General features: G+C 42.1%; 1 protein-coding gene across 2 annotated transcripts in view; it reads left to right on the forward strand.

Annotated features, from left to right (window-relative positions):
* Positions 1-27,705, forward strand: part of dip2a (disco-interacting protein 2 homolog A) — a 341,096-nt gene that overhangs the window by 159,574 nt on the left and 153,817 nt on the right. For both annotated transcript variants that reach the window (XM_055871967.1, XM_055871968.1), the window contains 5 exons: positions 7,022-7,311; positions 7,826-7,936; positions 15,440-15,563; positions 15,629-15,738; positions 23,592-23,694. In XM_055871967.1, coding sequence (XP_055727942.1) covers positions 7,022-7,311; positions 7,826-7,936; positions 15,440-15,563; positions 15,629-15,738; positions 23,592-23,694 — 738 coding nt within the window. The remainder of the gene's footprint in view (positions 1-7,021; positions 7,312-7,825; positions 7,937-15,439; positions 15,564-15,628; positions 15,739-23,591; positions 23,695-27,705) is intronic.

Genomic DNA, 27,705 nt, shown 5'->3' on the forward strand with positions numbered 1-27,705 from the left:
ACCTGAGATCTCTGGAGCAGGTTTTCATCAAGGATCTCTCTGTACTTAGTTCCGTTCATCTTCGCCTCTATCCTGACTCCCAGTCCCTGAAAAACATCCCCACAGCATGATGCTGCCACCACCATGTTTCACTGTAGGAATGGTGCCAGGTTTCCTCCAGGCGTGACGCTTGGCATTCAGGCCAAAGAGTTCAATCTTGGTTTCATCAGACCAGAGAGTCTTGTTTCTCATGGTTTGAGAGTCCTTTAGGTGCCGTTTGGCAAACTCCAAGCGGGCTGTTATATGCCTTTTACTGAGGAATGGCTTCCATCTGGCCACTACCACAAAGGCCTGATTGGTGGAGTGCTGCAGAGATGGTTGTCCTTCTGGAAGGTTCTCCCATCTCCACATAGGAACTCTGGAGCTCTGTCAGAGTGACCATCAGGTTCTTGGTCACCTCCCGGACCAAGTCCCTTCTCCCCCGATTGCTCAGCTTGGCCGTGCAGCCAGCTCTAGGAAGATTATTGGTGGTTCCAAACTTTCCATTTAAGAATGATGGAGGCCACTGTGTTCTTTGGGACCTTCAATGCTGCAGACATTTTTGGTACCCTTCCCCAGATCTGTGCCTCGACACAATCCTGTCTCGGAGCTCAACGCACATTTCCTTCAACACCCTTTTTGAGCTGACATGCACTGTCAACTGTGGGACCTTATATAGACAGGTTTGTGCTTTTCCAAATCATGTCCAATCAATTGAATTTACCACATGTGGTCTCCAATCAAGTTGTAGAAACATCTCAAGGATGATCAATGGAAACAGGATTCACATACTGCCCAGACTAGAACAAGCTGCAACAAACACTGAAACTGGGCAGTGTTATCTCAATCTCTTCATTCAAAGACTCAATCATGGACACTCTTACTGACAGTTGTGGCTGCTTTGCGTGATGTATTGTTGTCTCTACCTTCTTGACCTTTGTGCTGTTGTCTGTGCCCAATAATGTTTCTACCATGTTTTGTGCTGCAACCATGTGTTGCTACCATGTTGTTGTCATGTTGTGTTGCTACCATGTTGTTGTCATGTTGTGCTGCTACCATGTTGTTGCCATGTTGTGTTGCTACCATGTTGTTGTCATGTTGTGTTGCTACCATGTTGTTGTCATGTTGTGTTGCTACCATGTTGTTGTCATGTTGTGTTGCTACCATGTTGTTGTCATGTTGTGTTGCTACCATGTTGTTGTCATGTTGTGTTGCTACCATGTTGTTGTCATGTTGTGTTGCTACCATGTTGTTGCCATGTTGTGTTGCTACCATGTTGTTGCCATGTTGTGTTGCTACCATGGTGTTGTCATGTTGTGTTGCTACCATGTTGTTGTCATGTTGTGTTGCTACCATGTTGTTGTCATGTTGTGTTGCTACCATGTTGTTGTCATGTTGTGTTGCTACCATGTTGTTGTCATGTTGTGTTGCTACCATGTTGTTGCCATGTTGTGTTGCTACCATGTTGTTGCCATGTTGTGTTGCTACCATGTTGTTGTCATGTTGTGTTGCTACCATGCTTTGTTGTCATGTGTTGCTGCCTTGCTATGTTGTTGTCTCAGGTCTCTGTTTATGTAGTGTTGTGTTGCTACCATGTTGTTGTCATGTTGTGTTGCTGCCATGTTGTTGTCATGTTGTGTTGCTACCATGTTGTTGTCATGTTGTGTTGCTACCATGTTGTTGTCATGTTGTGTTGCTACCATGTTGTTGTCATGTTGTGTTGCTACCATGTTGTTGTTATGTTGTGTTGCTACCATGTTGTTGTCATGTTGTGTTGCTACCATGTTGTTGTCATGTTGTGTTGCTACCATGTTGTTATATTGTGTTGCTACCATGTTGTTGTCATGTTGTGTTGCTACCATGCTGTTGTCATGTTGTGTTGCTACCATGCTGTTGTCATGTTGTGTTGCTACCATGTTGTTGTTATGTTGTGTTGCTACCATGTTGTTGTTATATTGTGTTTCTACCATGTTGTTGTCATGTTGTGTTGCTACCATGTTGTTGTCATGTTGTGTTGCTGCCATGTTGTTGTCATGTTGTGTTGCTACCATGTTGTTGTCATGTTGTGTTGCTACCATGCTGTTGTTGTGTTGCTACCATGTTGTTGTCATGTTGTGTTGCTACCATGTTGTGTTGTCATGTTGTGTTGCTACCATGTTGTTGTCATGTTGTGTTGCTACCATGCTGTTGTCATGTTGTGTTGCTACCATGTTGTTGTCATGTTGTGTTGCTACCATGCTGTTGTCATGTTGTGTTGCTACCATGTTGTTGTCATGTTGTGTTGCTACCATGTTGTTGTTATATTGTGTTGCTACCATGTTGTTGTTGTCATGTGTTGCTGCCTTGCTATGTTGTTGTCTTAGGTCTCTGTTTATGTAGTGTTGTCTCTCTTGTCGTGATGTGTTTTGTCCTATATTTTTATTACATTTTTATTTTTAATCCCAGCCCCCGTCCTCGCAGGAGGCCTTTTTCCTTTTGGTAAGTTAACTGACTTGCCGAGTTAAATATATATATATATATAGATATGTTTTTTAAATGCACCTGAGCTCAATTTCGAGTCTCATAGCAAAGGGTCTGAATACTTAGTTGTAATTTCTTGTTAACAAACTATAGTTTTGGCAAGTCGGTTAGGACATCTACTTTGTGCATGACACAAGTAATTTTTACATCAATTGTTTACAGACAGATTATTTCACTTATAAATTCACTGTATCACAATTCCAGTGAGTCAGAATAGGCTAATTGACATCATTTGAGTCCATTGGAGGTGTACTTGTGGATGTATTTCAAGGCCTACCTTCAAACTCAGTGCCTCTTTGCTTGACATCATGGGAAATCAAAATAAATTTCAGGTAAGACCTCAGATTTTTTTTTGTTGAACTCCACAAGTCTGGTTCATCCTTGGGAGCAATTTCCAAACACCTGAAGGTACCACGTTCATCTGTACAAACAATAGTACGCAAGTATAAACACCATGTGACCACTCAGCCGTCATACCGCTCAGGAAGGAGACGCGTTCTGTCTCCTAGAGATGAATGTACTTTTGTGCGAAAAGTGCAAATCAATCCCTGAACAACAGCAAAGGACCTTGTGAAGATGCTGGAGGAAACGGGTACAAAGTATCTATATCCACAGTAAAACGAGTCTTATATTGACATAACCTGATGAAACAAAAATAGAACTGTTTGGCCATAATCACCATCGTTATGTTTGGAGGAAAAAGGGGGAGGCTTGCAAGCTGGAGAACACCATCCCAACCGTGAAGCACGGTGGTGGCAGCATCATGTTGTGGGGGTGCTTTGCTGCAGGAGGGACTGGTGCACTTCACAAAATAAATGGCATCATGAGGAAGTAAAATTATGTAGATATATTGAAGCAACATCTCAAGACATCAGTCAGGAAATTAAAGCTTGGTCGCAAATGGACAAATACCCCAAGCATACTTCCAAAGTTGTGGCAAAATGGCTTAAGGACAACAAAGTCAAGGTATTGGAGTGGCCATCACAAAGCCCTGACCTCAGTCCTATAGAAAATTTGTGGGCAGAACTGAAAAAGCGTGTGCGAGCAAGGAGGCCTCCAAACCTGACTCAGTTACACCAGCTCTGTCAGGTGGAATGGGCCAAAATTCACCCAACTTATTGTGGGAAGCTTGTGGAAGGCTACCTGAAACATTTGACCCAAGTAAAACAATTTAAAGGCAATGCCAGCCCTCAAAGAACTTCATTGGACTTTAGGTAAACTGGAAACCACATATTTTAAGGAAAACGATACCAAAGTTCTATTAACACATTGACTGTAGTACTCACTCTGGTACAACACTCGACCACTGCTACTCCCCTTTTCGAAATGCCTACAAGGCCCTCCCCCGCCCTTCGACAAATCAGATCACGACTCCATTTTGCTCCTCCTTTTCTATAGGCAGAAACCCAAACAGGAAGTACCCGTGCTAAGGTCTATTCAACGCTGGTCTGACCAATCAGAATCCATGCTTCAAGATTGTTTTGATCACACGGACTGGGATATGTTCCGGGTACCCTTTGAGAATAAGATTGGCGTATATGTAACAGTATAACTTTAGTACGTCCCCTCGCCCCGACACGGGCGCGAACCAGGGACCCTCTGCACACATCAACAACGGTCGCCCACGAAGCATCGTTACCCATCGCTCCACAAAGGCCACGGCCCTTGCAGAGCAAGGGGAAACCCTACTTCAGGTCTCAGAGCAAGTGACGTAACCGATTGAAATGCTAGTAGCGCGTACTCGCTAACTAGCTAGCCATTTCACATCCGTTACATATACACGGACACGTGACTGAATTTATCAGGAAGTGTATAGGGGATTTTGTTCCCACTGTAACTATTAAAACCTACCCAAACCAAAGACTGTGGATAGATGGCAGCATTCGCGCAAAACTGAAAGCGCAAACCACCGCATTTAACCATGGCAAGGTGACTAGGAATATGGTAGAATACAAACCTTTAAGGCAATCAAATAGGCAAAATGTCAGAACAAAGTGGAGTCACAATTCAACGGCTCAGACATGAGATGTGACAGGGTCTACAGACAGTCACGGATTACAAAGAGAAAACCGGCCACGTCGCGCACACCGACGTCTCGCTCCCGGACAAGCTAAACACCTTCTTCGCACGCTTTGAGGATAACACAGTTCCACCGACGTCGTGCTCCCGGACAAGCTAAACACCTTCTTCGCACGCTTTGAGGATAACACAGTTCCACCGACGCTGCCCGCTCCCGGACAAGCTAAACACCTTCTTCGCACGCTTTGAGGATAATACAGTTCCACCGACGTCTCGCTCCCGGACAAGCTAAACACCTTCGCACGCTTTGAGGATAACACAGTTCCACCGACGTCTCGCTCCCGGACAAGCTAAACACCTTCTTCGCACGCTTTGAGGATATCACAGTTCCACCGACGTCGTGCTCCCGGACAAGCTAAACACCTTCTTCGACCCGCTTTGAGGATAACACAGTTCCACCGACGTCGTGCTCCCGGACAAGCTAAACACCTTCTTCGCACGCTTTGAGGATAACACAGTTCCACCGACGCTGCCCGCTCCCTTTGGGCTCTCTTTCTACGTGGCCGACGTGTGTAAGATATTAAGCGTGTTATCCTAGCCGTGTCCTCAGAGCATGCGCAGACCAGCTGGCTGGTGTGTTTACGGACATATTCAATCTCTCCCTGTCCCAGTCTGCTGTCCCCACTTGCTTCAAGATGTCCACCATTGTTGCTTTACCCAAGAAAGCAAAGCTAACTGAACTAAATGACTATCGCCCCGTAGCACTCACTTCTGTCATGTGCTTTGAGAGACTACTTCAGTATAATATCCCCTCCACCCTACCTGTCACCCTAGATCAACTTCAGTTTGCATACCGCCCCAATAGATCCACAGACGATGCAATCACCATCGCACTGCACACTGCCCTATCTCATCTGGACAAGAGGTATACCTACGTCAGAATGCTGTTCATTGACTGTAGCTCAGCCTTCAACACCATAGTACCCTCAAAGCGCCACGTTAAGCTTGGGACCCTGGATCTGTGCAACCCTCCCTGTGCAACTGGGTCCTGGACTTCCTGACGGGCCGCCCCCAGGTGGTGAAGGTAGGAAACAACACCTTCACTGATCCTTAACACAGGGGCCCCACAAGGGTGCGTGCTCAGCCCCCTCCTGTACTCCATGTTCACCCATGACTGCGCGGCCTCCAACATCAGGTTTCCGACGACACAACAGTGGTAGGCCTGATTACCAACAATGACGAGACAGCCTACAGGGAGGAGGTGAGGGCCCTGGTGGAGTGGTGCCAGGAAAATAGCTAATTTGTATTTGTGGTCCTGGCAACTGGACTTTTCTTGGAACACTATATTTTTGTCTTACTGAGATTTTCTGTCAGGGCCCAGGTCTGACAGAATCTGTACAGAAGATCTAGGTGGTTGGGGAAAGAAGCACCAGATCATCAGCAAACAGTAGACTGTTCTACAGATTCTAGTAGGGTGAGGCCGGGTGCTGTAGACTGTTCTAGTGCCCTCGCCAATTTGTTGATATGTTGAGAAGGGTGGGGGTCAAGCTGCATCACCGTCTCACCCCAACGGCCCTTGGAAAGAAATGTTTGTGTACATGGATTTTATAATTTCGTAGGTTTTTTCCCAACACCACTTTCCATCAATTTATATAGCAGACCTTTCATGCCAAATTGATTCAACAAAGCATAGGAAGACTTTTCCTTTGTTTTGGTTTGTTTGTTTGTCAATTAGGGTGTGCAGGGTGAATACGTGGTCTGTCGTATGGTCATTTGGTAAAAAGCCAATTTGATGTTTGCTCAGTACATTGTTTTTAATGAGGAAATGTACAAGTCTCTCTCTACTCTCTCTTTCCTCCAGCTCTCTCCTCCATCTCTCCATCTCTCTACTCTCTCTCTTTCCTCCAGCTCTCTCTCCTCCATCTCTCTCCTTCCTCCAGCTCTCCTCCATCTCTCTCCTTCCTCCAGCTCTCCTCCATCTCTCTCCTTCCTCATCTCTCCTCCATCTCTCTCCTTCCTCCAGCTCTCCTCCATCTCTCTCCTTCCTCCATCTCTCCTCATCTCTCTCCTTCCTCCATCTTTCCTCCAGCTCTCTCTCCTCCATCTCTCTCCTTCCTCCATCTCTCCCCATCTCTCTCCTTCCTCCATCTCTCTCCTTCCTCCATCTCTCTCCTTCCTCTCTCTCTCTCCTTCCTCCATCTCCTTCCTCATCTCTCCTCCATCTCTCTCCTTCCTCCAGCTCTCCTCCATCTCTCTCCTTCCTCCATCTCTCCTCATCTCTCTCCTTCCTCCAGCTCTCCTCCAGCTCTCTCCTTCCTCCATCTTTCCTCCAGCTCTCTCTCCTCCATCTCTCTCCTTCCCCTCTCTCTCTTCCATCTCTCTCTGTATGAACATGGATATGCTGGTCGTTAGGGATGCTGTTCTTTTACCTCGGATAAAGGATTAAAACATGTTCACTCTTTAGTTCAGCAGCCGGACCCTAACCAGCCCAAGGCGGAGGGGAACCAAATGTCCCCTCTAGCAGGCGAGCCTCTGGGTGTAGTGACCAACTGGCCTCCCTCCCTGCTGGCCTCCCTCCAGCGCTGGGGCATCACCCAGCCCAGGAGCCCCTGTCTCACTGCCCTGGACAACGCTGGTAAACCAGTGTATACTCTTACCTACGGCAAGTTGTGGACACGCAGCCAGAAACTGGCCTACACTCTTCTGAACAAACTGAGCACGAGGAACGAGCCACTACTGCAGCCGGGAGATAGAGTGAGTGGTCTTTTTCTCTCCTATCAATGTCGAAGCAGCTTCTCAGACTGCTAAAGCAGATCCTTTAGCCAGTTTGTCACTGTGTCAAAGCAGATCCTTTAGCCAGTATGTATCCTATAGGTTGATGTTGACAGTATGTATCCTATAGGTTGATGTTGACAGTATGTGTCCTATAGGTTGATGTTGACAGTATGTATCCTATAGACAGATGTTGACAGTATGTATCCTATAGGTTGATGGTGACAGTATGTATCCTATGGGTTGATGGTGACAGTATGTATCCTATAGGTTGATGTTGACAGTATGTATCCTATGGGTTGATGGTGACAGTATGTATCCTATGGGTTGATGGTGACAGTATGTATCCTATGGGTTGATGTTGACAGTATGTATCCTATAGGTTGATGTTGACAGTATGTATCCTATAGGTTGATGGTGACAGTATGTATCCTATAGGTTGATGTTGACAGTGTATCCTATAGGTTGATGTTGACAGTATGTCTGTTTTCTTTAGGTTGCTCTAGTGTTCCCCAACAGTGACCCGGTGATGTTTATGGTGGCTTTCTATGGATGTCTGCTGGCAGAGCTGATCCCTGTGCCCATTGAGGTGCCCCTCACCAGGAAGGTAAGGACAGGGGGACATTGACTAGGGTTGTGGTGCCTACCTGCTCTCTGAAGGCATGGGAAACGTGTTTACATTGCCAAAGCAAGTCAAATGCTGTAGATTATAAACAAAGTGAAATAAATAATGACACATTTACATTACACTCACAACAGTTCCAAAAGAAGAGACATTTTGAATGTCAGTTTGTTTGTTTACAAAGCATTCGAGTTCAATGAATCAATGTTATATCCCATCTATCCCACAGTGCATTCGGAAAGTATTCAGACCCCTTCCCTTTTTCTACATTTTGTTACTTTACAGCCTCATTCTAAAATGGATTAAATAAATGTTCCTCATCAATCTGCAAACAATACCCCATAATGACAAGAGAAAACAGGTTTTTAGAAGTGCTTGCTAATTTATAAAGAATAAAAAACTGAAATACCTTATTTACATAAGTATTCAGATCCTTCGCTATGAGACACGAAATTGAGCTCAGGTACATTCTGTTTCCATTGATCATCCTTGATGTTTCTACAACTTGAGAAGGGCCTTGGTCAGGGAGGTGACCAAGAACCTGATGGTCACTCTGACAGAGCTCCAGAGTTCCTATGTGGAGATGGGAGAACCTTCCAGAAGGACAACCATCTCTGCAGCACTCCACCAATCAGGCCGTTATTGTAGAGTGGCCAGACGGATACCACTACTCAGTAAAAGGCACATGACAGCCCATGAGAAACAAGATTCTCTGATCTGATGAAACCAAGATTTAAATCCCTCGAGTAAACCTGGACCCATCCCTACGGTGAAGCATGGGGGTGGCACCATCATGCTGAGGGGATGTTTTTCAGCGGCAGGGACTGGGAGACTAGTCAGGATGGAGGGAAAGATGAACGGAGCAAAGTACACAGAGATCCTTGATGAAAACCTGCTCCAGAGATCTCAGGATCTCAGACTGAGGCAAAGGTTCACCTTCCAACAGGACAATGATCCTTAGCACACAGCCAAGACAATGGCTTCAGGAATGGCTTCGGGAAAAGTCTCTGAATGTCCTTGAGTGGCCCAGCCAGATCCCAGACTTGAACCCGATCAAACATCTCTGGTGAGGACCGAAAATAGCTGTGCAGCGACACTCCCCATCCAACATGACAGAGCTTGAGAGGATCTGCAGAGAAGAATGGGAGAAACTCCCCAAATGCAGGTGTGCCAAGCTTGTATCGTCATACCCAAGAAGACTTGAGGCTGTAATCGCTGCCAAAGGTGCTTCAACAAAGTACTGAGTAAAGAGTCTGAATACTTATGTAAATGTGACATTTCAGTTTTTAAAATTGTATTCATTTGCAAACATTTCTAAAAACCTGTTTTTGCTTTGTCATTATGAGGTATTGTGTGTAGACTGAGGGGAAAACACTATTTATTTGTAGAATAAGGCTTGTAACGTAAACATTTCCGGGAAAAGGTCAAGGGGTCTGAATACTTTCCGAATGCACTGTATTTTAAATGAAGTTGGAAATGCAGCTGTCCGTTTGGAAATCAGTTGGAGTACAGAAACCTGGGTCGTACAGTCATGACAGAATGAATGTGACCTGCTAATGAAATGGGAAGAGAATCCTGCTTAGCGTGAGTGTTTTTCAAGTTATGTTTAAACAGAGCCTTAAATGAGCATGTGATCTTAATATAAAGACCTGATGCGCAACCTTAAACGGGAAATGGTCCAATACCTTCTGCTGACTGGTTAATGGGGAGGAGCACACTTTCTGTAAGGTTTAACTTATGACCAGAAAATGTCCCAAAACCTTGTAGCATGTCCAAGAGATGGGGAATATACTCCACAGGGTTAGAGAGGGGGTATAGACGATATCACAGGGTTAGAGAGGGGGTATAGACTCCACACGGTTAGAGAGGGGGTATAGACTCCACACGGTTAGAGAGGGGGTATAGACTCCACAGGGTTAGAGAGGGGGTATAGACGATATCACAGGGTTAGAGAGGGGGTATAGACTCCACACGGTTAGAGAGGGGGTATAGACTCCACACGGTTAGAGAGGGGGTATAGACTCCACACGGTTAGAGAGGGGGTATAGACGATATCACAGGGTTAGAGAGGGGGTACAGACGATATCACAGGGTTAGAGAGGGGGTATAGACTCCACACAGTTAGAGAGGGGGTATAGACGATATCACAGGGTTAGAGAGGGGTTATAGACGATATCACAGGGTTAGAGAGGGGGTACAGACGATATCACAGGGTTAGAGAGGGGGTATAGATGATATCACAGGGTTAGAGAGGGGGTATAGACTCCACAGGGTTAGAGAGGGGGTATAGACGATATTACAGGGTTAGAGAGGGGGTATAGACGATATCACAGGGTTAGAGAGGGGGTACAGACGATATCACAGGGTTAGAGAGGGGGTATAGACTCCACACAGTTAGAGAGGGGGTATAGACGATATCACAGGGTTAGAGAGGGGTTATAGACGATATCACAGGGTTAGAGAGGGGGTACAGACGATATCACAGGGTTAGAGAGGGGGTATAGATGATATCACAGGGTTAGAGAGGGGGTATAGACTCCACAGGGTTAGAGAGGGGGTATAGACGATATCACAGGGTTAGAGAGGGGGTATAGACGATATCACAGGGTTAGAGAGGGGGTATAGACTCCACAGGGTTAGAGAGGGGGTACAGACGATATCACAGGGTTAGAGAGGGGGTATAGACGATATCACAGGGTTAGAGAGGGGTTATAGACTCCACACGGTTAGAGATGGGTTATAGACGATATCACAGGGTTAGAGAGGGGGTATAGACTCCACAGGGTTAGAGAGGGGGTATAGACGATATCACAGGGTTAGAGAGGGGTTATAGACTCCACACGGTTAGAGAGGGGGTATAGACGATATCACAGGGTTAGAGAGGGGGTATAGACGATATCACAGGGTTAGAGAGGGGGTATAGACTCCACACGGTTAGAGAGGGGGTACAGACGATATCACAGGGTTAGAGAGGGGGTATAGACTCCACACGGTTAGAGAGGGGGTATAGACGATATCACAGGGTTAGAGAGGGGGTATAGACTCCACACGGTTAGAGAGGGGGTATAGACGATATCACAGGGTTAGAGAGGGGGTACAGGCGATATCACAGGGTTAGAGAGGGGGTATAGACTCCACAGGGTTAGAGAGGGGATACAGACAATATCACGGGGTATAGACTCCACAGGGTTAGAGAGGGGGTACAGACAATATCACAGGGTTAGAGAGGGGGTATAGACTCCACAGGGTTAGAGAGGGGGTATAGACTCCACAGGGTTAGAGAGGGGGTATAGACTCCACAGGGTTAGAGAGGGGGTATAGACTCCACAGGGTTAGAGAGGGGGTATAGACGATATCACAGGGTTAGAGAGGGGGTATAGACTCCACACGGTTAGAGAGGGGGTATAGACGATATCACAGGGTTAGAGAGGGGGTATAGACTCCACACGGTTAGAGAGGGGGTATAGACGATATCACAGGGTTAGAGAGGGGGTATAGACTCCACACGGTTAGAGAGGGGGTATAGACTCCACACGGTTAGAGAGGGGGTATAGACGATATCACAGGGTTAGAGAGGGGGTATAGACTCCACACGGTTAGAGAGGGGGTATAGACGATATCACAGGGTTAGAGAGGGGGTATAGACTCCACACGGTTAGAGAGGGGGTATAGACTCCACACGGTTAGAGAGGGGGTACAGACGACTCCAACACCATCATTAAGGAGCTGCTCCTCCGCCATGGACCAGACAAGGAGCTGCTGCTCCGCCATGGACCAGACAAGGAGCTGCTCCTCCGCCATGGACCAGACAAGGAGCTGCTGCTCCGCCATGGACCAGACACGGAGCTGCTCCTCTGCCATGGACCAGACAAGGAGCTGCTCCTCTGCAGTGGATCAGACAAGGAGCTGCTGCTCCGTGGACCAGACAAGGAGCTGCTCCTCCGCCGTGGACCAGACAAGGAGCTGCTGCTCCGTGGATCAGACAAGGAGCTCCGCCTCCGTGGATCAGACAAGGAGCTCCGCCTCCGTGGACCAGACAAGGAGCTGCTCCTCCGCAGTGGATCAGACAATGAGCTCCGCCTCCGTGGACCAGACAAGGAGCTGCTCCTCCGCAGTGGATCAGACAAGGAGCTCCGCCTCCGTGGACCAGACAAGGAGCTGCTGCTCTGCAGTGGATCAGACAATGAGCTGCTCCTCTGCAGTGGATCAGACAAGGAGCTCCTCCTCTGCAGTGGATCAGACAATGAGCTGCTCCTCTGCAGTGGATCAGACAAGGAGCTCCTCCTCTGCAGTGGATCAGACAATGAGCTGCTCCTCTGCAGTGGATCAGACAAGGACCTGCTCCTCTGCAGTGGATCAGACAAGGAGCTGCTCCTCTGCAGTGGATCAGACAAGGAGCTGCTCCTCTGCAGTGGATCAGACAAGGAGCTCCTCCTCTGCAGTGGATCAGACAAGGAGCTACTCCTCTGCAGTGGACCAGACAAGGAGCTCCGCCTCCGTGGATCAGACAAGGAGCTCCGCCTCCCCCGCAGTGGATCAGACTAATTACAGGATTCTACAAATGAGTAATGATAATACACAATCAATCTCCTCACACTATCAAACTATCAGATGAGAGTTGAGGTCAGGAAGTGTTGCAATCAAGTCTTTGAAACATGTAGTTTAATCCCAATTAGGACCATAGAGGTTAGCCAGAACAACCTGTGTGTTGAACAGTTTCCCCATCGCCATAACATATCGCCGTTTAGTATCTGAAATGACTTTGGAGGAGACAAACAGGGTGCCTTTTCTGAACGTAAGGGAAGATGGCTGCCCTCTGGCCTCAGCACCAAAGTTGGATGGAAATGTTTGGTTGACCCATCTTTTCTTTAGTTTAGCATGGTCGCTGGAGCGGATTCTGTTACCATAGTTCTGATATACAGTGGGGCATGAAAGTATTTAGTCAGCCACCAATTGTGCAAGTTCTCCCACTTAAAAAGATGAGAGAGGCCTGTAATTTTCATCATAGGTACACTTCAACTATGAGAGACAAAATGAGAAAAAGAAATCCAGAAAATCCCATTGTAGGATTTTTTATGAATTTATTTGCAAATTATGGTTATTGACTCTGTACCGGTACCCCCTGTATATAGCCTCCACATTGACTCTGTACCGTAACACCCTGTATATAGCCTCCACATTGACTCTGTACCGGTACCACCTGTATATAGCCTCCACATTGACTCTGTACCGGTACCCCCTGTATATAGCCTTAACATTGACTCTGTACCGGTACACCCTGTATATAGCCTCCACATTGACTCTGTACCGTAATACCCTGTATATAGCCTCCACATTGACTCTGTACCGGTACCCCCTGTATATAGTCTCCACATTGACTCTGTACCGGTACCCCCTGTATATAACCTCCACATTGACTCTGTACCGTAATACCCTGCATATAGCCTCCACATTGACTCTGTACCGTAACACCCTGTATATAGCCTCCACATTGACTCTGTACCGGTACCCCCTGTATATAGTCTCCACATTGACTCTGTACCGTAACACCCTGTATATAGCCTCCACATTGACTCTGTACCGGTACCCCCTGTATATAGCCTCCACATTGACTCTGTACCGGTACCCCCTGTATATAGCCTCCACATTGACTCTGTACCGTAACACCCTGTATATAGTCTCCACATTGACTCTGTACTGGTACCCCCTGTATATAGCCTCCACATTGACTCTGTACCGTAATACCCTGTATATAGCCTCCACATTGACTCTGTACCGTAACACCCTGTATATAGTCTCCACATTGGCTCTGTACCGGTGCCCCCTGTATATAGCCTCCACATTGACTCTGTACCGTAACACCCTGTATATAGCCTCCACATTGACTCTGTACCGTAACACCCTGTATATAGTCTCCACATTGACTCTGTACCGGTGCCCCCTGTATATAGTCTCCACATTGACTCTGTACCGGTACCCCCTGTATATAGCCTCCACATTGACTCTGTACCGTAACACCCTGTATATAGCCTCCACATTGACTCTGTACCGTAACACCCTGTATATAGTCTCCACATTGGCTCTGTACCGGTGCCCCCTGTATATAGCCTCCACATTGACTCTGTACCGGTACTCCCTGTATATAGCCTCCACACTGACTCTGTACCGGTACCCCCTGTATATAGTCTCCACATTGACTCTGTACCGGTACCCCCTGTATATAGTCTCCACAATGACTTTGTACCGTAACACCCTGTCTATAGTCTCCACATTGACTCTGTACCGTAACACCCTGTATATAGCCTCCACATTGACTCTGTACCGTAATACCCTGTCTATAGTCTCCACATTGACTCTGTACCGTAACACCCTGTCTATAGTCTCCACATTGACTCTGTACCGTAACACCCTGTCTATAGTCTCCACATTGACTCTGTACCGTAACACCCTGTATATAGCCTCCACATTGACTCTGTACCGTAATACCCTGTCTATAGTCTCCACATTGACTCTGTACCGTAACACCCTGTCTATAGTCTCCACATTGACTCTGTACCGTAACACCCTGTATATAGCCTCATTATTGTAATGTAATTTTCTTGTTACTTTTGATTATTATAATTTTTTTTTTTTTTCCTTTAGTTATTTTGTAAATATTTTCTAAACTCTATTTCTTGAATTGGGTTGTTGGTTAAGGGTTTGTAAGTAAGCATTTTACGATAAGGTCGACACCTTCAATGCATGTGACAAATAAAATCTGATTTAATTTTGATTCTTCATTCACAAGCTCTCTCTCTCTCTGTCTCTGTCTCTCTCTGTCTCTCTCTGTCTCTCTCTCTGTCTCTCTCTCTGTCTCTCTCTCTGTCTCTCTCTCTCTGTCTCTCGCTCTGTCTCTGTCTCTCTCTCTGTCTCTCTCTGTCTCTCTCTCTCTCTCTGTCTCTGTCTCTGTCTCTCTCTGTCTCTCGCTCTGTCTCTCTCTCTGTCTCTCTCTCTCTGTCTCTCGCTCTGTCTCTCTCTCTCTGTCTCTCGCTCTGTCTCTCTCTCTCTGTCTCTCTCTCTCTCTCTCTCTCTGTCTCTCTCTCTCTCTCTCTGTCTCTCTCTCTGTCTCTCTCTCTGTCTCTGTCTCTCTCTCTGTCTCTCTCTCTCTGTCTCTCTCTCTGTCTCTCGCTCTGTCTCTCTCTCTCTGTCTCTCTCTCTCTCTCTCTCTCTGTCTCTCTCTCTCTCTCTCTGTCTCTCTCTCTCTGTCTCTCTCTCTGTCTCTCTCTCTGTCTCTCTCTCTGTCTCTGTCTCTCTCTCTGTCTCTGTCTCTCTCTCTGTCTCTGTCTCTCTCTCTGTCTCTGTCTCTCTCTCTGTCTCTCTCTCTGTCTCTCTCTCTCTGTCTCTCTCTCTCTGTCTCTCTCTCTCTGTCTCTCTCTCTCTGTCTCTCTCTGTCTCTGTCTCTCTCTGTCTCTGTCTCTCTGTCTCTGTCTCTCTCATATATATATATAGGATGCAGGCAGCCAGCAGATAGGTTTCCTGTTGGGCAGCTGTGGGGTGACTCTGGCTCTGACTACTGATGCCTGTCAGAAGGGCTTGCCTAAAGCACAGACTGGAGAGGTGGTCACGTTTAAAGGTAGGAGCTGGTCTAAAACACGGTACACAATATCTGCTTCATGACTAACATGTATAATGTTACAGGCTGGCCGCGGTTGCTGTGGTTCGTAACAGATGGGAAGCACGTTGTAAAGCCACCCAAAGACTGGCACCCCACCATCAGGGAAGCTAACAATGAGATTGCCTATATAGAGGTGAGTACTATATAGATACTATGTTCTTCCCTAGTATAGAGGTGAGTACTATATAGATACTATGTTCTTCCCTAGTATAGAGGTGAGTACTATATAGATACTATGTTCTTCCCTAGTATAGAGGTGAGTACTATATAGATACTATGTTCTTCCCTAGTATAGAGGTGAGTACTATATAGATACTATGTTCTTCCCTAGTATAGAGGTGAGTACTATAGTTAGTACTATCTATCATAGATGTAAATCTAACTGTTATGTTGTTAAATACGGTCTTTAATAGTGGGTAAACTAAACTCAGCAAAAAAAGAAACGTGCTTTTTTCAGGACCCTGTCTTTCAAAGATAATTTGTAAAAATCCAAATATCTTCAATGAACCATAAACAATTAATGAACATGCACCTGTGGAACGGTTATTAAGACACTAACAGCTTACAGACGGTAGGCAATTAAGGTCACAGTTATGAAAACTTAGGACACTAAAGATGCCTTTCTACTGACTCTGAAAAACACCAAAAGAAAGATGCCCAGGGTCCCAGCTCATCAGCGTGAACGTGCCTTAGGCATGCTGCAAGGAGGGATGAGGACTGCAGATGTGGCCAGGGCAAGAAATTGCAATGCCCGTACTGTGAGACGCCTAAGACAGCGCTACAGGGAGACAGGACGGACAGCTGATCGTCCTCGCAGTGGCAGACCACGTGTAACAACATCATACCTGCGGGACAGGTACAGGATGGCAACAACAACTGCCCGAGTTACACCAGGAACGCACAATCCCTCCATCAGTACTCAGACTGTCTGCAATAGGCTGAGAGGGGCTGGAGTGAGGGCTTGTAGGCCTGTTGTAAGGCAGGTCCTCCCCAGACATCACCGGCAACAATGTTGCTTATAGGCACAAAACCACCGTCGCTGGACCAGACAGGACTGGCAAAAAGTGCTCTTCACTGACGAGTCGCGGTTTTCTCTCACCAGGGGTGATGGTCGGAATCGCGTTCATCATTGAAGGAATGAGCGTTACACCGAAGCCTGTACTCTGGAGCGGGATCGAGATGGAAGGTCCGTCATGGTCTGGGGCGGTGTGTCACAGCATCATCGGACTGAGCTTGTTGTCATTGCAGGCAATCTCAACGCTGTGTGTTACAGGGAAGACATCCTCCTCCCTCATGTGGTACTCTTCCTGCAGGCTCATCTGACATGACCCTCCAGCATGACAATGCCACCAGCCATACTGCTCGTTCTGTGTGTGATTTCCTGCAAGACAGGAATGTCAGTGTTTCTTTTTTTGCTGAGTTTAACTGTATGATTAATACTGTCTTTAAATAATATCTTTAATAGTGGGTAAACTATATGTAAATGTTGTTTAGTTCTGTCTTTAATAGTGGGTAAACTATATGTAAATGTTTAATATGGTCTTTAATAGTGGGTAAACTAGATGTAAATGTTGTTTAGTACTGTCTTTAATAGTGGGTAAACTAGATGTAAATGTTTAGTACTGTCTTTAATAGTGGGTAAACTATATGTAAATGTTGTTTAGTTCTGTCTTTAATAGTGGGTAAACTAGATGTAAATGTTGTTTAGTTCTGTCTTTAATAGTGGGTAAACTAGATATAAATGTTGTTTAGTACTGTCTTTAATAGTGGGTAAACTATATGTAAATGTTGTTTAGTACTGTCTTTAATAGTGGGTAAACTAGATGTAAATGTTGTTTAGTTCTGTCTTTAATAGTGGGTAAACTAGATGTAAATGTTGTTTAGTTCTGTCTTTAATAGTGGGTAAACTAGATGTAAATGTTTAGTACTGTCTTTAATAGTGGGTAAACTATATGTAAATGTTGTTTAGTTCTGTCTTTAATAGTGGGTAAACTAGATGTAAATGTTGTTTAGTACTGTCTTTAATAGTGGGTAAACTAGATGTAAATGTTTAGTACTGTCTTTAATAGTGGGTAAACTATATGTAAATGTTGTTTAGTACTGTCTTTAATAGTGGGTAAACTAGATGTAAATGTTGTTTAGTTCTGTCTTTAATAGTGGGTAAACTAGATGTAAATGTTTAGTACTGTCTTTAATAGTGGGTAAACTATATGTAAATGTTGTTTAGTTCTGTCTTTAATAGTGGGTAAACTATATGTAAATGTTGTTTAGTACTGTTTTTAATAGTGGGTAAACTAGATGTAATGTTGTTTAGTACTGTCTTTAATAGTGGGTAAACTAGATGTAAATGTTGTTTAGTTCTGTCTTTAATAGTGGGTAAACTAGATGTAAATGTTGTTTAGTTCTGTCTTTAATAGTGGGTGAACTAGATGTAAATGTTTAATACGGTCTTTAATAGTGGGTAAACTAGATGTAAATGTTTAATATGGTCTTTAATAGTGGGTAAACTAGATGTAAATGTTTAGTACTGTCTTTAATAGTGGGTAAACTAGATGTAAATGTTTAATATGGTCTTTAATAGTGGGTAAACTAGATGTAAATGTTTAGTACTGTCTTTAATAGTGGGTAAACTAGATGTAAATGTTTAGTACTGTCTTTAATAGTGGGTAAACTATATGTAAATGTTGTTTAGTTCTGTCTTTAATAGTGGGTAAACTATATGTAAATGTTGTTTAGTACTGTCTTTAATAGTGGGTAAACTAGATGTAAATGTTTAATATGGTCTTTAATAGTGGGTAAACTAGATGTAAATGTTTAGTACTGTCTTTAATAGTGGGTAAACTATATGTAAATGTTGTTTAGTACTGTCTTTAATAGTGGGTAAACTATATGTAAATGTTGTTTAGTTCTGTCTTTAATAGTGGGTAAACTATATGTAAATGTTGTTTAGTTCTGTCTTTAATAGTGGGTAAACTAGATGTAAATGTTGTTTAGTACTGTCTTTAATAGTGGGTGAACTAGATGTAAATGTTTAATACGGTCTTTAATAGTGGGTAAACTAGATGTAAATGTTTAATACGGTCTTTAATAGTGGGTAAACTAGATGTAAATGTTTAATACGGTCTTTAATAGTGGGTAAACTAGATGTAAATGTTTAATACGGTCTTTAATAGTGGGTAAACTAGATGTAATGTTGTTTAGTACTGTCTTTAATAGTGGGTGAACTAGATGTAAATGTTGTTTAGTTCTGTCTTTAATAGTGGGTAAACTAGATGTAAATGTTGTTTAGTTCTGTCTTTAATAGTGGGTAAACTAGATGTAAATGTTGTTTAGTACTGTCTTTAATAGTGGGTAAACTAGATGTAAAGGTTTAATACGGTCTTTAATAGTGGGTAAACTAGATGTAAATGTTTAGTACTGTCTTTAATAGTGGGTAAACTAGATGTAAATGTTTAATATGGTCTTTAATAGTGGGTAAACTAGATGTAAATGTTGTTTAGTACTGTCTTTAATAGTGGGTAAACTAGATATAAATGTTGTTTAGTACTGTCTTTAATAGTGGGTAAACTAGATGTAAATGTTGTTTAGTACTGTCTTTAATAGTGGGTAAACTATATGTAAATGTTGTTTAGTTCTGTCTTTAATAGTGGGTAAACTAGATATAAATGTTGTTTAGTACTGTCTTTAATAGTGGGTAAACTAGATGTAATGTTGTTTAGTACTGTCTTTAATAGTGGGTAAACTAGATGTAATGTTGTTTAGTACTGTCTTTAATAGTGGGTAAACTAGATGTAAATGTTGTTTAGTACTGTCTTTAATAGTGGGTGAACTAGATGTAAATGTTTAATACGGTCTTTAATAGTGGGTAAACTAGATGTAAATGTTTAATACGGTCTTTAATAGTGGGTAAACTAGATGTAAATGTTTAATACGGTCTTTAATAGTGGGTAAACTAGATGTAAATGTTGTTTAGTTCTGTCTTTAATAGTGGGTAAACTAGATGTAAATGTTGTTTAGTACTGTCTTTAATAGTGGGTAAACTAGATGTAAAGGTTTAATACGGTCTTTAATAGTGGGTAAACTAGATGTAAAGGTTTAATACGGTCTTTAATAGTGGGTAAACTAGATGTAAATGTTTAGTACTGTCTTTAATAGTGGGTAAACTAGATGTAAATGTTTAATACGGTCTTTAATAGTGGGTAAACTATATGTAAATGTTGTTTAGTTCTGTCTTTAATAGTGGGTAAACTAGATATAAATGTTGTTTAGTACTGTCTTTAATAGTGGGTAAACTAGATATAAATGTTGTTTAGTACTGTCTTTAATAGTGGGTAAACTAGATGTAAATGTTGTTTAGTACTGTCTTTAATAGTGGGTAAACTATATGTAAATGTTGTTTAGTTCTGTCTTTAATAGTGGGTAAACTAGATGTAAATCTAACTGTATAATGTTTAGTACTGTCTTTAATAGTGGGTAAACTAGATGTAATGTTGTTTAGTACTGTCTTTAATAGTGGGTAAACTAGATGTAATGTTGTTTAGTACTGTCTTTAATAGTGGGTAAACTAGATGTAAATGTTTAATACGGTCTTTAATAGTGGGTAAACTAGATGTAAATGTTGTTTAGTTCTGTCTTTAATAGTGGGTAAACTATATGTAAATGTTGTTTAGTTCTGTCTTTAATAGTGGGTAAACTAGATGTAAATGTTTAATACGGTCTTTAATAGTGGGTAAACTAGATGTAAATGTTTAATATGGTCTTTAATAGTGGGTAAACTAGATGTAAATGTTTAATACGGTCTTTAATAGTGGGTAAACTAGATGTAAATGTTGTTTAGTTCTGTCTTTAATAGTGGGTAAACTATATGTAAATGTTGTTTAGTTCTGTCTTTAATAGTGGGTAAACTAGATGTAAATGTTGTTTAGTACTGTCTTTAATAGTGGGTGAACTAGATGTAAATGTTTAATACGGTCTTTAATAGTGGGTAAACTAGATGTAAATGTTTAATACGGTCTTTAATAGTGGGTAAACTAGATGGAAATGTTTAATACGGTCTTTAATAGTGGGTAAACTAGATGTAAATGTTTAATACGGTCTTTAATAGTGGGTAAACTAGATGTAATGTTGTTTAGTACTGTCTTTAATAGTGGGTGAACTAGATGTAAATGTTGTTTAGTTCTGTCTTTAATAGTGGGTAAACTAGATGTAAATGTTGTTTAGTTCTGTCTTTAATAGTGGGTAAACTAGATGTAAATGCTGTTTAGTACTGTCTTTAATAGTGGGTAAACTAGATGTAAAGGTTTAATACGGTCTTTAATAGTGGGTAAACTAGATGTAAATGTTTAGTACTGTCTTTAATAGTGGGTAAACCAGATGTAAATGTTTAATATGGTCTTTAATAGTGGGTAAACTAGATGTAAATGTTGTTTAGTACTGTCTTTAATAGTGGGTAAACTAGATATAAATGTTGTTTAGTACTGTCTTTAATAGTGGGTAAACTAGATGTAAATGTTGTTTAGTACTGTCTTTAATAGTGGGTAAACTATATGTAAATGTTGTTTAGTTCTGTCTTTAATAGTGGGTAAACTAGATATAAATGTTGTTTAGTACTGTCTTTAATAGTGGGTAAACTAGATGTAAATCTAACTGTATAATGTTTAGTACTGTCTTTAATAGTGGGTAAACTAGATGTAATGTTGTTTAGTACTGTCTTTAATAGTGGGTAAACTAGATGTAATGTTGTTTAGTACTGTCTTTAATAGTGGGTAAACTAGATGTAAATGTTGTTTAGTACTGTCTTTAATAGTGGGTGAACTAGATGTAAATGTTTAATACGGTCTTTAATAGTGGGTAAACTAGATGTAAATGTTTAATACGGTCTTTAATAGTGGGTAAACTAGATGTAAATGTTTAATACGGTCTTTAATAGTGGGTAAACTAGATGTAAATGTTGTTTAGTTCTGTCTTTAATAGTGGGTAAACTAGATGTAAATGTTGTTTAGTACTGTCTTTAATAGTGGGTAAACTAGATGTAAAGGTTTAATACGGTCTTTAATAGTGGGTAAACTAGATGTAAAGGTTTAATACGGTCTTTAATAGTGGGTAAACTAGATGTAAATGTTTAGTACTGTCTTTAATAGTGGGTAAACTAGATGTAAATGTTTAATACGGTCTTTAATAGTGGGTAAACTATATGTAAATGTTGTTTAGTTCTGTCTTTAATAGTGGGTAAACTAGATATAAATGTTTTTTAGTACTGTCTTTAATAGTGGGTAAACTAGATATAAATGTTGTTTAGTACTGTCTTTAATAGTGGGTAAACTAGATGTAAATGTTGTTTAGTACTGTCTTTAATAGTGGGTAAACTATATGTAAATGTTGTTTAGTTCTGTCTTTAATAGTGGGTAAACTAGATGTAAATCTAACTGTATAATGTTTAGTACTGTCTTTAATAGTGGGTAAACTAGATGTAATGTTGTTTAGTACTGTCTTTAATAGTGGGTAAACTAGATGTAATGTTGTTTAGTACTGTCTTTAATAGTGGGTAAACTAGATGTAAATGTTGTTTAGTACTGTCTTTAATAGTGGGTAAACTAGATGTAAATGTTGTTTAGTACTGTCTTTAATAGTGGGTAAACTATATGTAAATGTTGTTTAGTTCTGTCTTTAATAGTGGGTAAACTAGATGTAATGTTGTTTAGTACTGTCTTTAATAGTGGGTAAACTATATGTAAATGTTGTTTAGTTCTGTCTTTAATAGTGGGTAAACTAGATGTAAATGTTGTTTAGTACTGTCTTTAATAGTGGGTAAACTAGATGTAAATGTTTAATACGGTCTTTAATAGTGGGTAAACTAGATGTAAATGTTGTTTAGTTCTGTCTTTAATAGTGGGTAAACTATATGTAAATGTTGTTTAGTTCTGTCTTTAATAGTGGGTAAACTAGATGTAAATGTTTAATACGGTCTTTAATAGTGGGTAAACTAGATGTAAATGTTTAATATGGTCTTTAATAGTGGGTAAACTAGATGTAAATGTTTAATACGGTCTTTAATAGTGGGTAAACTAGATGTAAATGTTTAGTACTGTCTTTAATAGTGGGTAAACTAGATGTAAATGTTGTTTAGTTCTGTCTTTAATAGTGGGTAAACTAGATGTAAATGTTGTTTAGTACTGTCTTTAATAGTGGGTAAACTAGATGTAAATGTTGTTTAGTTCTGTCTTTAATAGTGGGTGAACTATATGTAAATGTTGTTTAGTTCTGTCTTTAATAGTGGGTAAACTAGATGTAATGTTGTTTAGTACTGTCTTTAATAGTGGGTAAACTATATCTAAATGTTGTTTAGTACTGTCTTTAATAGTGGGTAAACTAGATGTAAATGTTGTTTAGTTCTGTCTTTAATAGTGGGTAAACTAGATATAAATGTTGTTTAGTACTGTCTTTAATAGTGGGTAAACTAGATGTAAATCTAACTGTATAATGTTTAGTACTGTCTTTAATAGTGGGTAAACTAGATGTAAATGTTTAATATGGTCTTTAATAGTGGGTAAACTAGATGTAAATGTTGTTTAGTTCTGTCTTTAATAGTGGGTAAACTAGATGTAAATGTTGTTTAGTTCTGTCTTTAATAGTGGGTAAACTATATGTAAATGTTGTTTAGTTCTGTCTTTAATAGTGGGTAAACTAGATGTAAATGTTGTTTAGTTCTGTCTTTAATAGTGGGTAAACTAGATGTAAATGTTGTTTAGTACTGTCTTTAATAGTGGGTAAACTAGATGTAAATGTTGTTTAGTACTGTCTTTAATAGTGGGTAAACTAGATGTAAATGTTGTTTAGTTCTGTCTTTAATAGTGGGTAAACTAGATGTAAATGTTGTTTAGTTCTGTCTTTAATAGTGGGTAAACTAGATATAAATGTTGTTTAGTACTGTCTTTAATAGTGGGTGAACTATATGTAAATCTAACTGTATATTGTTGTTTTCTGCAGTACAAGACCAGTAAGGAGGGGAGCACAATGGGTATAACTGTCTCTCATCCAGCCATGCTAGCCCACTGTCACGCCCTCACACAGGCCTGTGGATACACTGAGGGTGAGTCTCTGTCTCTCTTCCAGCCATGCTAGTCCACTGTCACACCCTAATAATCTAATGAATTCAGCCTACTAATAATTTGAGTATTTTATCAAAATAGTTTAACCCGCTTTTTTTGGCAATTATATACTTTACCTACATGTACGTATTACCTCAATTACCTCGGCTAACCGGTGCCCATGCACATTGACTCTGTACCGTAATACCCTGTATATAGCCTCCACATTGACTCTGTACCGTAACACCCTGTATATAGTCTCCACATTGACTCTGTACCGGTACCCCCTGTATATAGCCTCCACATTGACTCTGTACCGTAACACCCTGTATATAGTCTCCACATTGACTCTGTACCGTAACACCCTGTATATAGCCTCCACATTGACTCTGTACCGGTACCCCCTGTATATAGCCTCCACATTGACTCTGTACCGTAACACCCTGTATATAGCCTCCACATTGACTCTGTACCCATAACCCCTGTATATAACCTCCACATTGACTCTGTACCGTAACACCCTGTATATAACCTCCACATTGACTCTGTACCGTAACACCCTGTATATAGCCTCCACATTGACTCTGTACCGTAACACCCTGTATATAGCCTCCACATTGACTCTGTACCGTAACACCCTGTATATAGTCTCCACATTGACTCTGTACCGTAACACCCTGTATATAGTCTCCACATTGACTCTGTACCGTAATACCCTGTATGTAGCCTCCACATTGACCCTGTACCGTAATACCCTGTATATAGCCTCCACATTGACTCTGTACTGGTACCCCCTGTATATAGCCTCCACATTGACTCTGTACCATAACACCCTGTATATAGTCTCCACATTGACTCTGTACCGTAATACCCTGTATATAGCCTCCACATTGACCCTGTACCGTAATACCCTGTATATAGCCTCCACATTGACTCTGTACCGGTACCCTCTATATATAGTCTCGCTATTGTTATTTTACTGCTCTTTGATTATTATTATTAAAAAATTAACTGCATTGTTGGTTAAGGGCTTGTAAGTCAGCATTTCACTGTAATTGTATTTGATGCATGTGACATTTTAGATTTAGATTTGATCTGGATTTCAAGTCTATGAAAATACCCTTTTTTTGTTTCACATGTAACTACAGCCATGCATAATGCACATGCACTACCTTATTTTAGCAGGCATTAGGCTATAGGACATGAACACAGGGCTGATCAGCAATCTCTCAAGCCCTCGTGCTGGTGATTAGCCAGCTAATCTTTATATTTCAAGTTTAGCCAGCTTGGATCTATTTGCTAACAAGGTATAACAGTTGAATGAACACTCTTCTGTCCGTCTCCAACTGTTTGAAAAGCCTGTCCACTTTGTGCAGATGTTGAAATCAAGTGGCCTACTTTATTTCTCAGAATGAGAACGACTTGCCAGTTCTTTATATAATTGTGTTTTAATGCTTATTGCACATTTATAAAACAGACTAGACAGCTAGTATAATGGTCTTTATGTGGTGCCCTAATGCCACGAGCAAATAATTGACCGTTCATTTTCCAGAAACAATGTTCATTGTTCCTCTGGTTTTAGTAGTGTCTGCTCTGTGCACAATGTGAGGAGTTGAGACATAAAAAGGGTATCATTAGAAAAGGTAACTTCTCCTCTACAGTAAAATAATGTGTTTTGGTGTCTGGAGATGCTGGAGGAGTGCTTGATGCTATCTGTCAAGCATGGTGGAGGCAATGTGATGGTCTGGCGGTGCTTTGGTGGTGGTAAAGTGGGAGATTTGTACACGGTAAAAGCAATCTTGAAGAAGGAAGTCTATCACTCCATTTTGCAACGCCCTGTGGATGGAGCTTAATTGTAGACAATTTCCTCCTATAACAGGACAATGACCCAAAGCACAGCTCCAAACTATGCAATAACTACTTAGAATACCAGCTGACTGCTTCTTCCCTATCTATAATGGAGTGGCCAGCACAGTCACAGGATCTCAACCCTATTGAGCTGTTGTGGGAGCAGCTTAACCGTATGGTGCTGTTAGTTGGATGGGCTATTTACAGAGGGGCTGTGTACAGCTGCAGTGATCAGTAAGCTGCTTGAAGTTAGTGAGGGAGATATGAGTCTCCAACTTCAGTGATTTTTGCAATTCGTTCCAGTCATTGGCAGCAGAGAACTTGTAGGAAAGGCGGCCAAAAGAGATGTTGGCTTTGGGGATGACCAGTGAGATATACCTGCTGGAGTGTGTGCTACGGGTGGGTGTTGCAATTGTGACCATTGAGCTGAGTTAAGGCGGGGCTTTACCTAGCAAAGACTTATAGATGACCTGGAGCCAGTGGGTTTGGTGACGAATCTGTAGCGAGGACCAGCCAACAGGAGCATACAGGTCGCAATGGTGGGTAGTGTATGGGGCTTTGGTGACAAAACTAATGGCACTGTGATAGCAAATTGGATGCAGTCTGAGTAGAGTGTTGGAGGCTATTTTGTAAAGGACATCGCCAAAGTCAGGGATCGGTAGGATAGTCAGTTTTGCGAGGATATGTTTGGCAGCATGAGTGAAGGAGGCTTTGTTGTGAAATACGAAGCCGATTTTAGATTTAATTTTGGATTGGAGATGTTTAATGTGGGTCTGGAAGGAGAGTTTACAGTCTAACCAGACACCTAGGTATTTGTAGTTGTCCACATATTCTAAATCAGAACCATCCAGAGTAGTAATGCTGGAGGTTGCGGGCAGCAATCAGTTGATGAGGATGCGTTTAGTTTTACTAGCGTTTACGAGCAGTTGGAGGCCATGGAAGGAGTGTTGTATGGCATTGAAGCTCGTTTGGAGATTTGTTAAGTGTCCAACGAAGGGCCAAATGTATACATAATGGTGTCGTCTGCATAGAGGTGGATCAAAGAATCACCCGCAGCAAGAGCGACATCATTGATGTATAGAGAAGAGAGTCGGCCCGAGAATTGAACCCTGTGGCGCTCCCATAGACTGCCAGAGGTCCGGACAACAGGCCCTCTGATTTGACACCCAGAACTCTATCTGAGAAGTAGTTGGTGAACCAGGCGAGGTAGTCATTAGAAAAACCAAGGCTGTTGAGTCTGCCGATAAGAATGCAGTGATTGACAGAGTTAAAAGTACTGTTTTTTATCGATGGTGGTTATCATATCGTTTAGGACCTTGAGTGTGGTTGAGGTGCACCCGTGACCAGCTCGGAAACCGGATTGCATAGCGGAGAAGGTACGATGGGATTCGAAATGGTCGGTAATCAGTTTGTTCAATTGGCTTTCGAAGACTTTAGAAAGGCAGGGTAGGATAGATATAGGTCTGTAACAGTTTGGGTCTAGAGTGTCTCCCCCTTTGAAGATGGGGGATGACCTCGGCCGCTTTCCAATCTTTAGGAATCTCAGACGATACGAAGGAGAGTTTGAACAGGTTAGTAATAGCGGTTGCGACAATGGCGGCGGATAATTTTAGGAAGAGAGGGTCCAGATTATAGGGATCCAGATTCTGCAGCTCTTTCAGGAAGTCAGCTGTCTGGATTTGGGTGAAGGAGAAGCGGGGGGGGCTTGGGCAAGTTGCTGCGGGGGGGTTGCAGAGCTTTTGGCTGGTGTAGGGGTAGCCAGGTGGAAAGCATGGCCAGCCGTAGAAAAATGATTATTGAAATTCTCGATTATCATGGATTTATCATTGGTGACAGTGTTTCCTAGCCTCAGTGCAGTTGCCAGCCTTGAGGAGGTGCTCTTGTTCTCCATAGACTTTACAGTGTCCCAAAACTTTTTGGAATTAGGATGCCAATATCTGTTTGAAAAAGCTAGCCTTAGCTTTCCTAACTGACTGTGTATATTGGTTCCTGACTTCCCTGAAAAGTTGCGTGTCGTGGGGACTATTCGAAGCTAGTGCGCCACATTAGTTTTTTTTTGCTGAGCAGTCAAGTCAATAGTGAACCAAAGGCTATGTCTGTTCTTAGGTCTACATTTTTTGAATGGGGCTTATTTAAGATGGTGAGGAAAGCACTTTTAAAGAATA

This window comes from Salvelinus fontinalis, chromosome 19, assembly GCF_029448725.1.
Source record: "Salvelinus fontinalis isolate EN_2023a chromosome 19, ASM2944872v1, whole genome shotgun sequence".
Lineage (NCBI taxonomy): Eukaryota > Metazoa > Chordata > Actinopteri > Salmoniformes > Salmonidae > Salvelinus > Salvelinus fontinalis.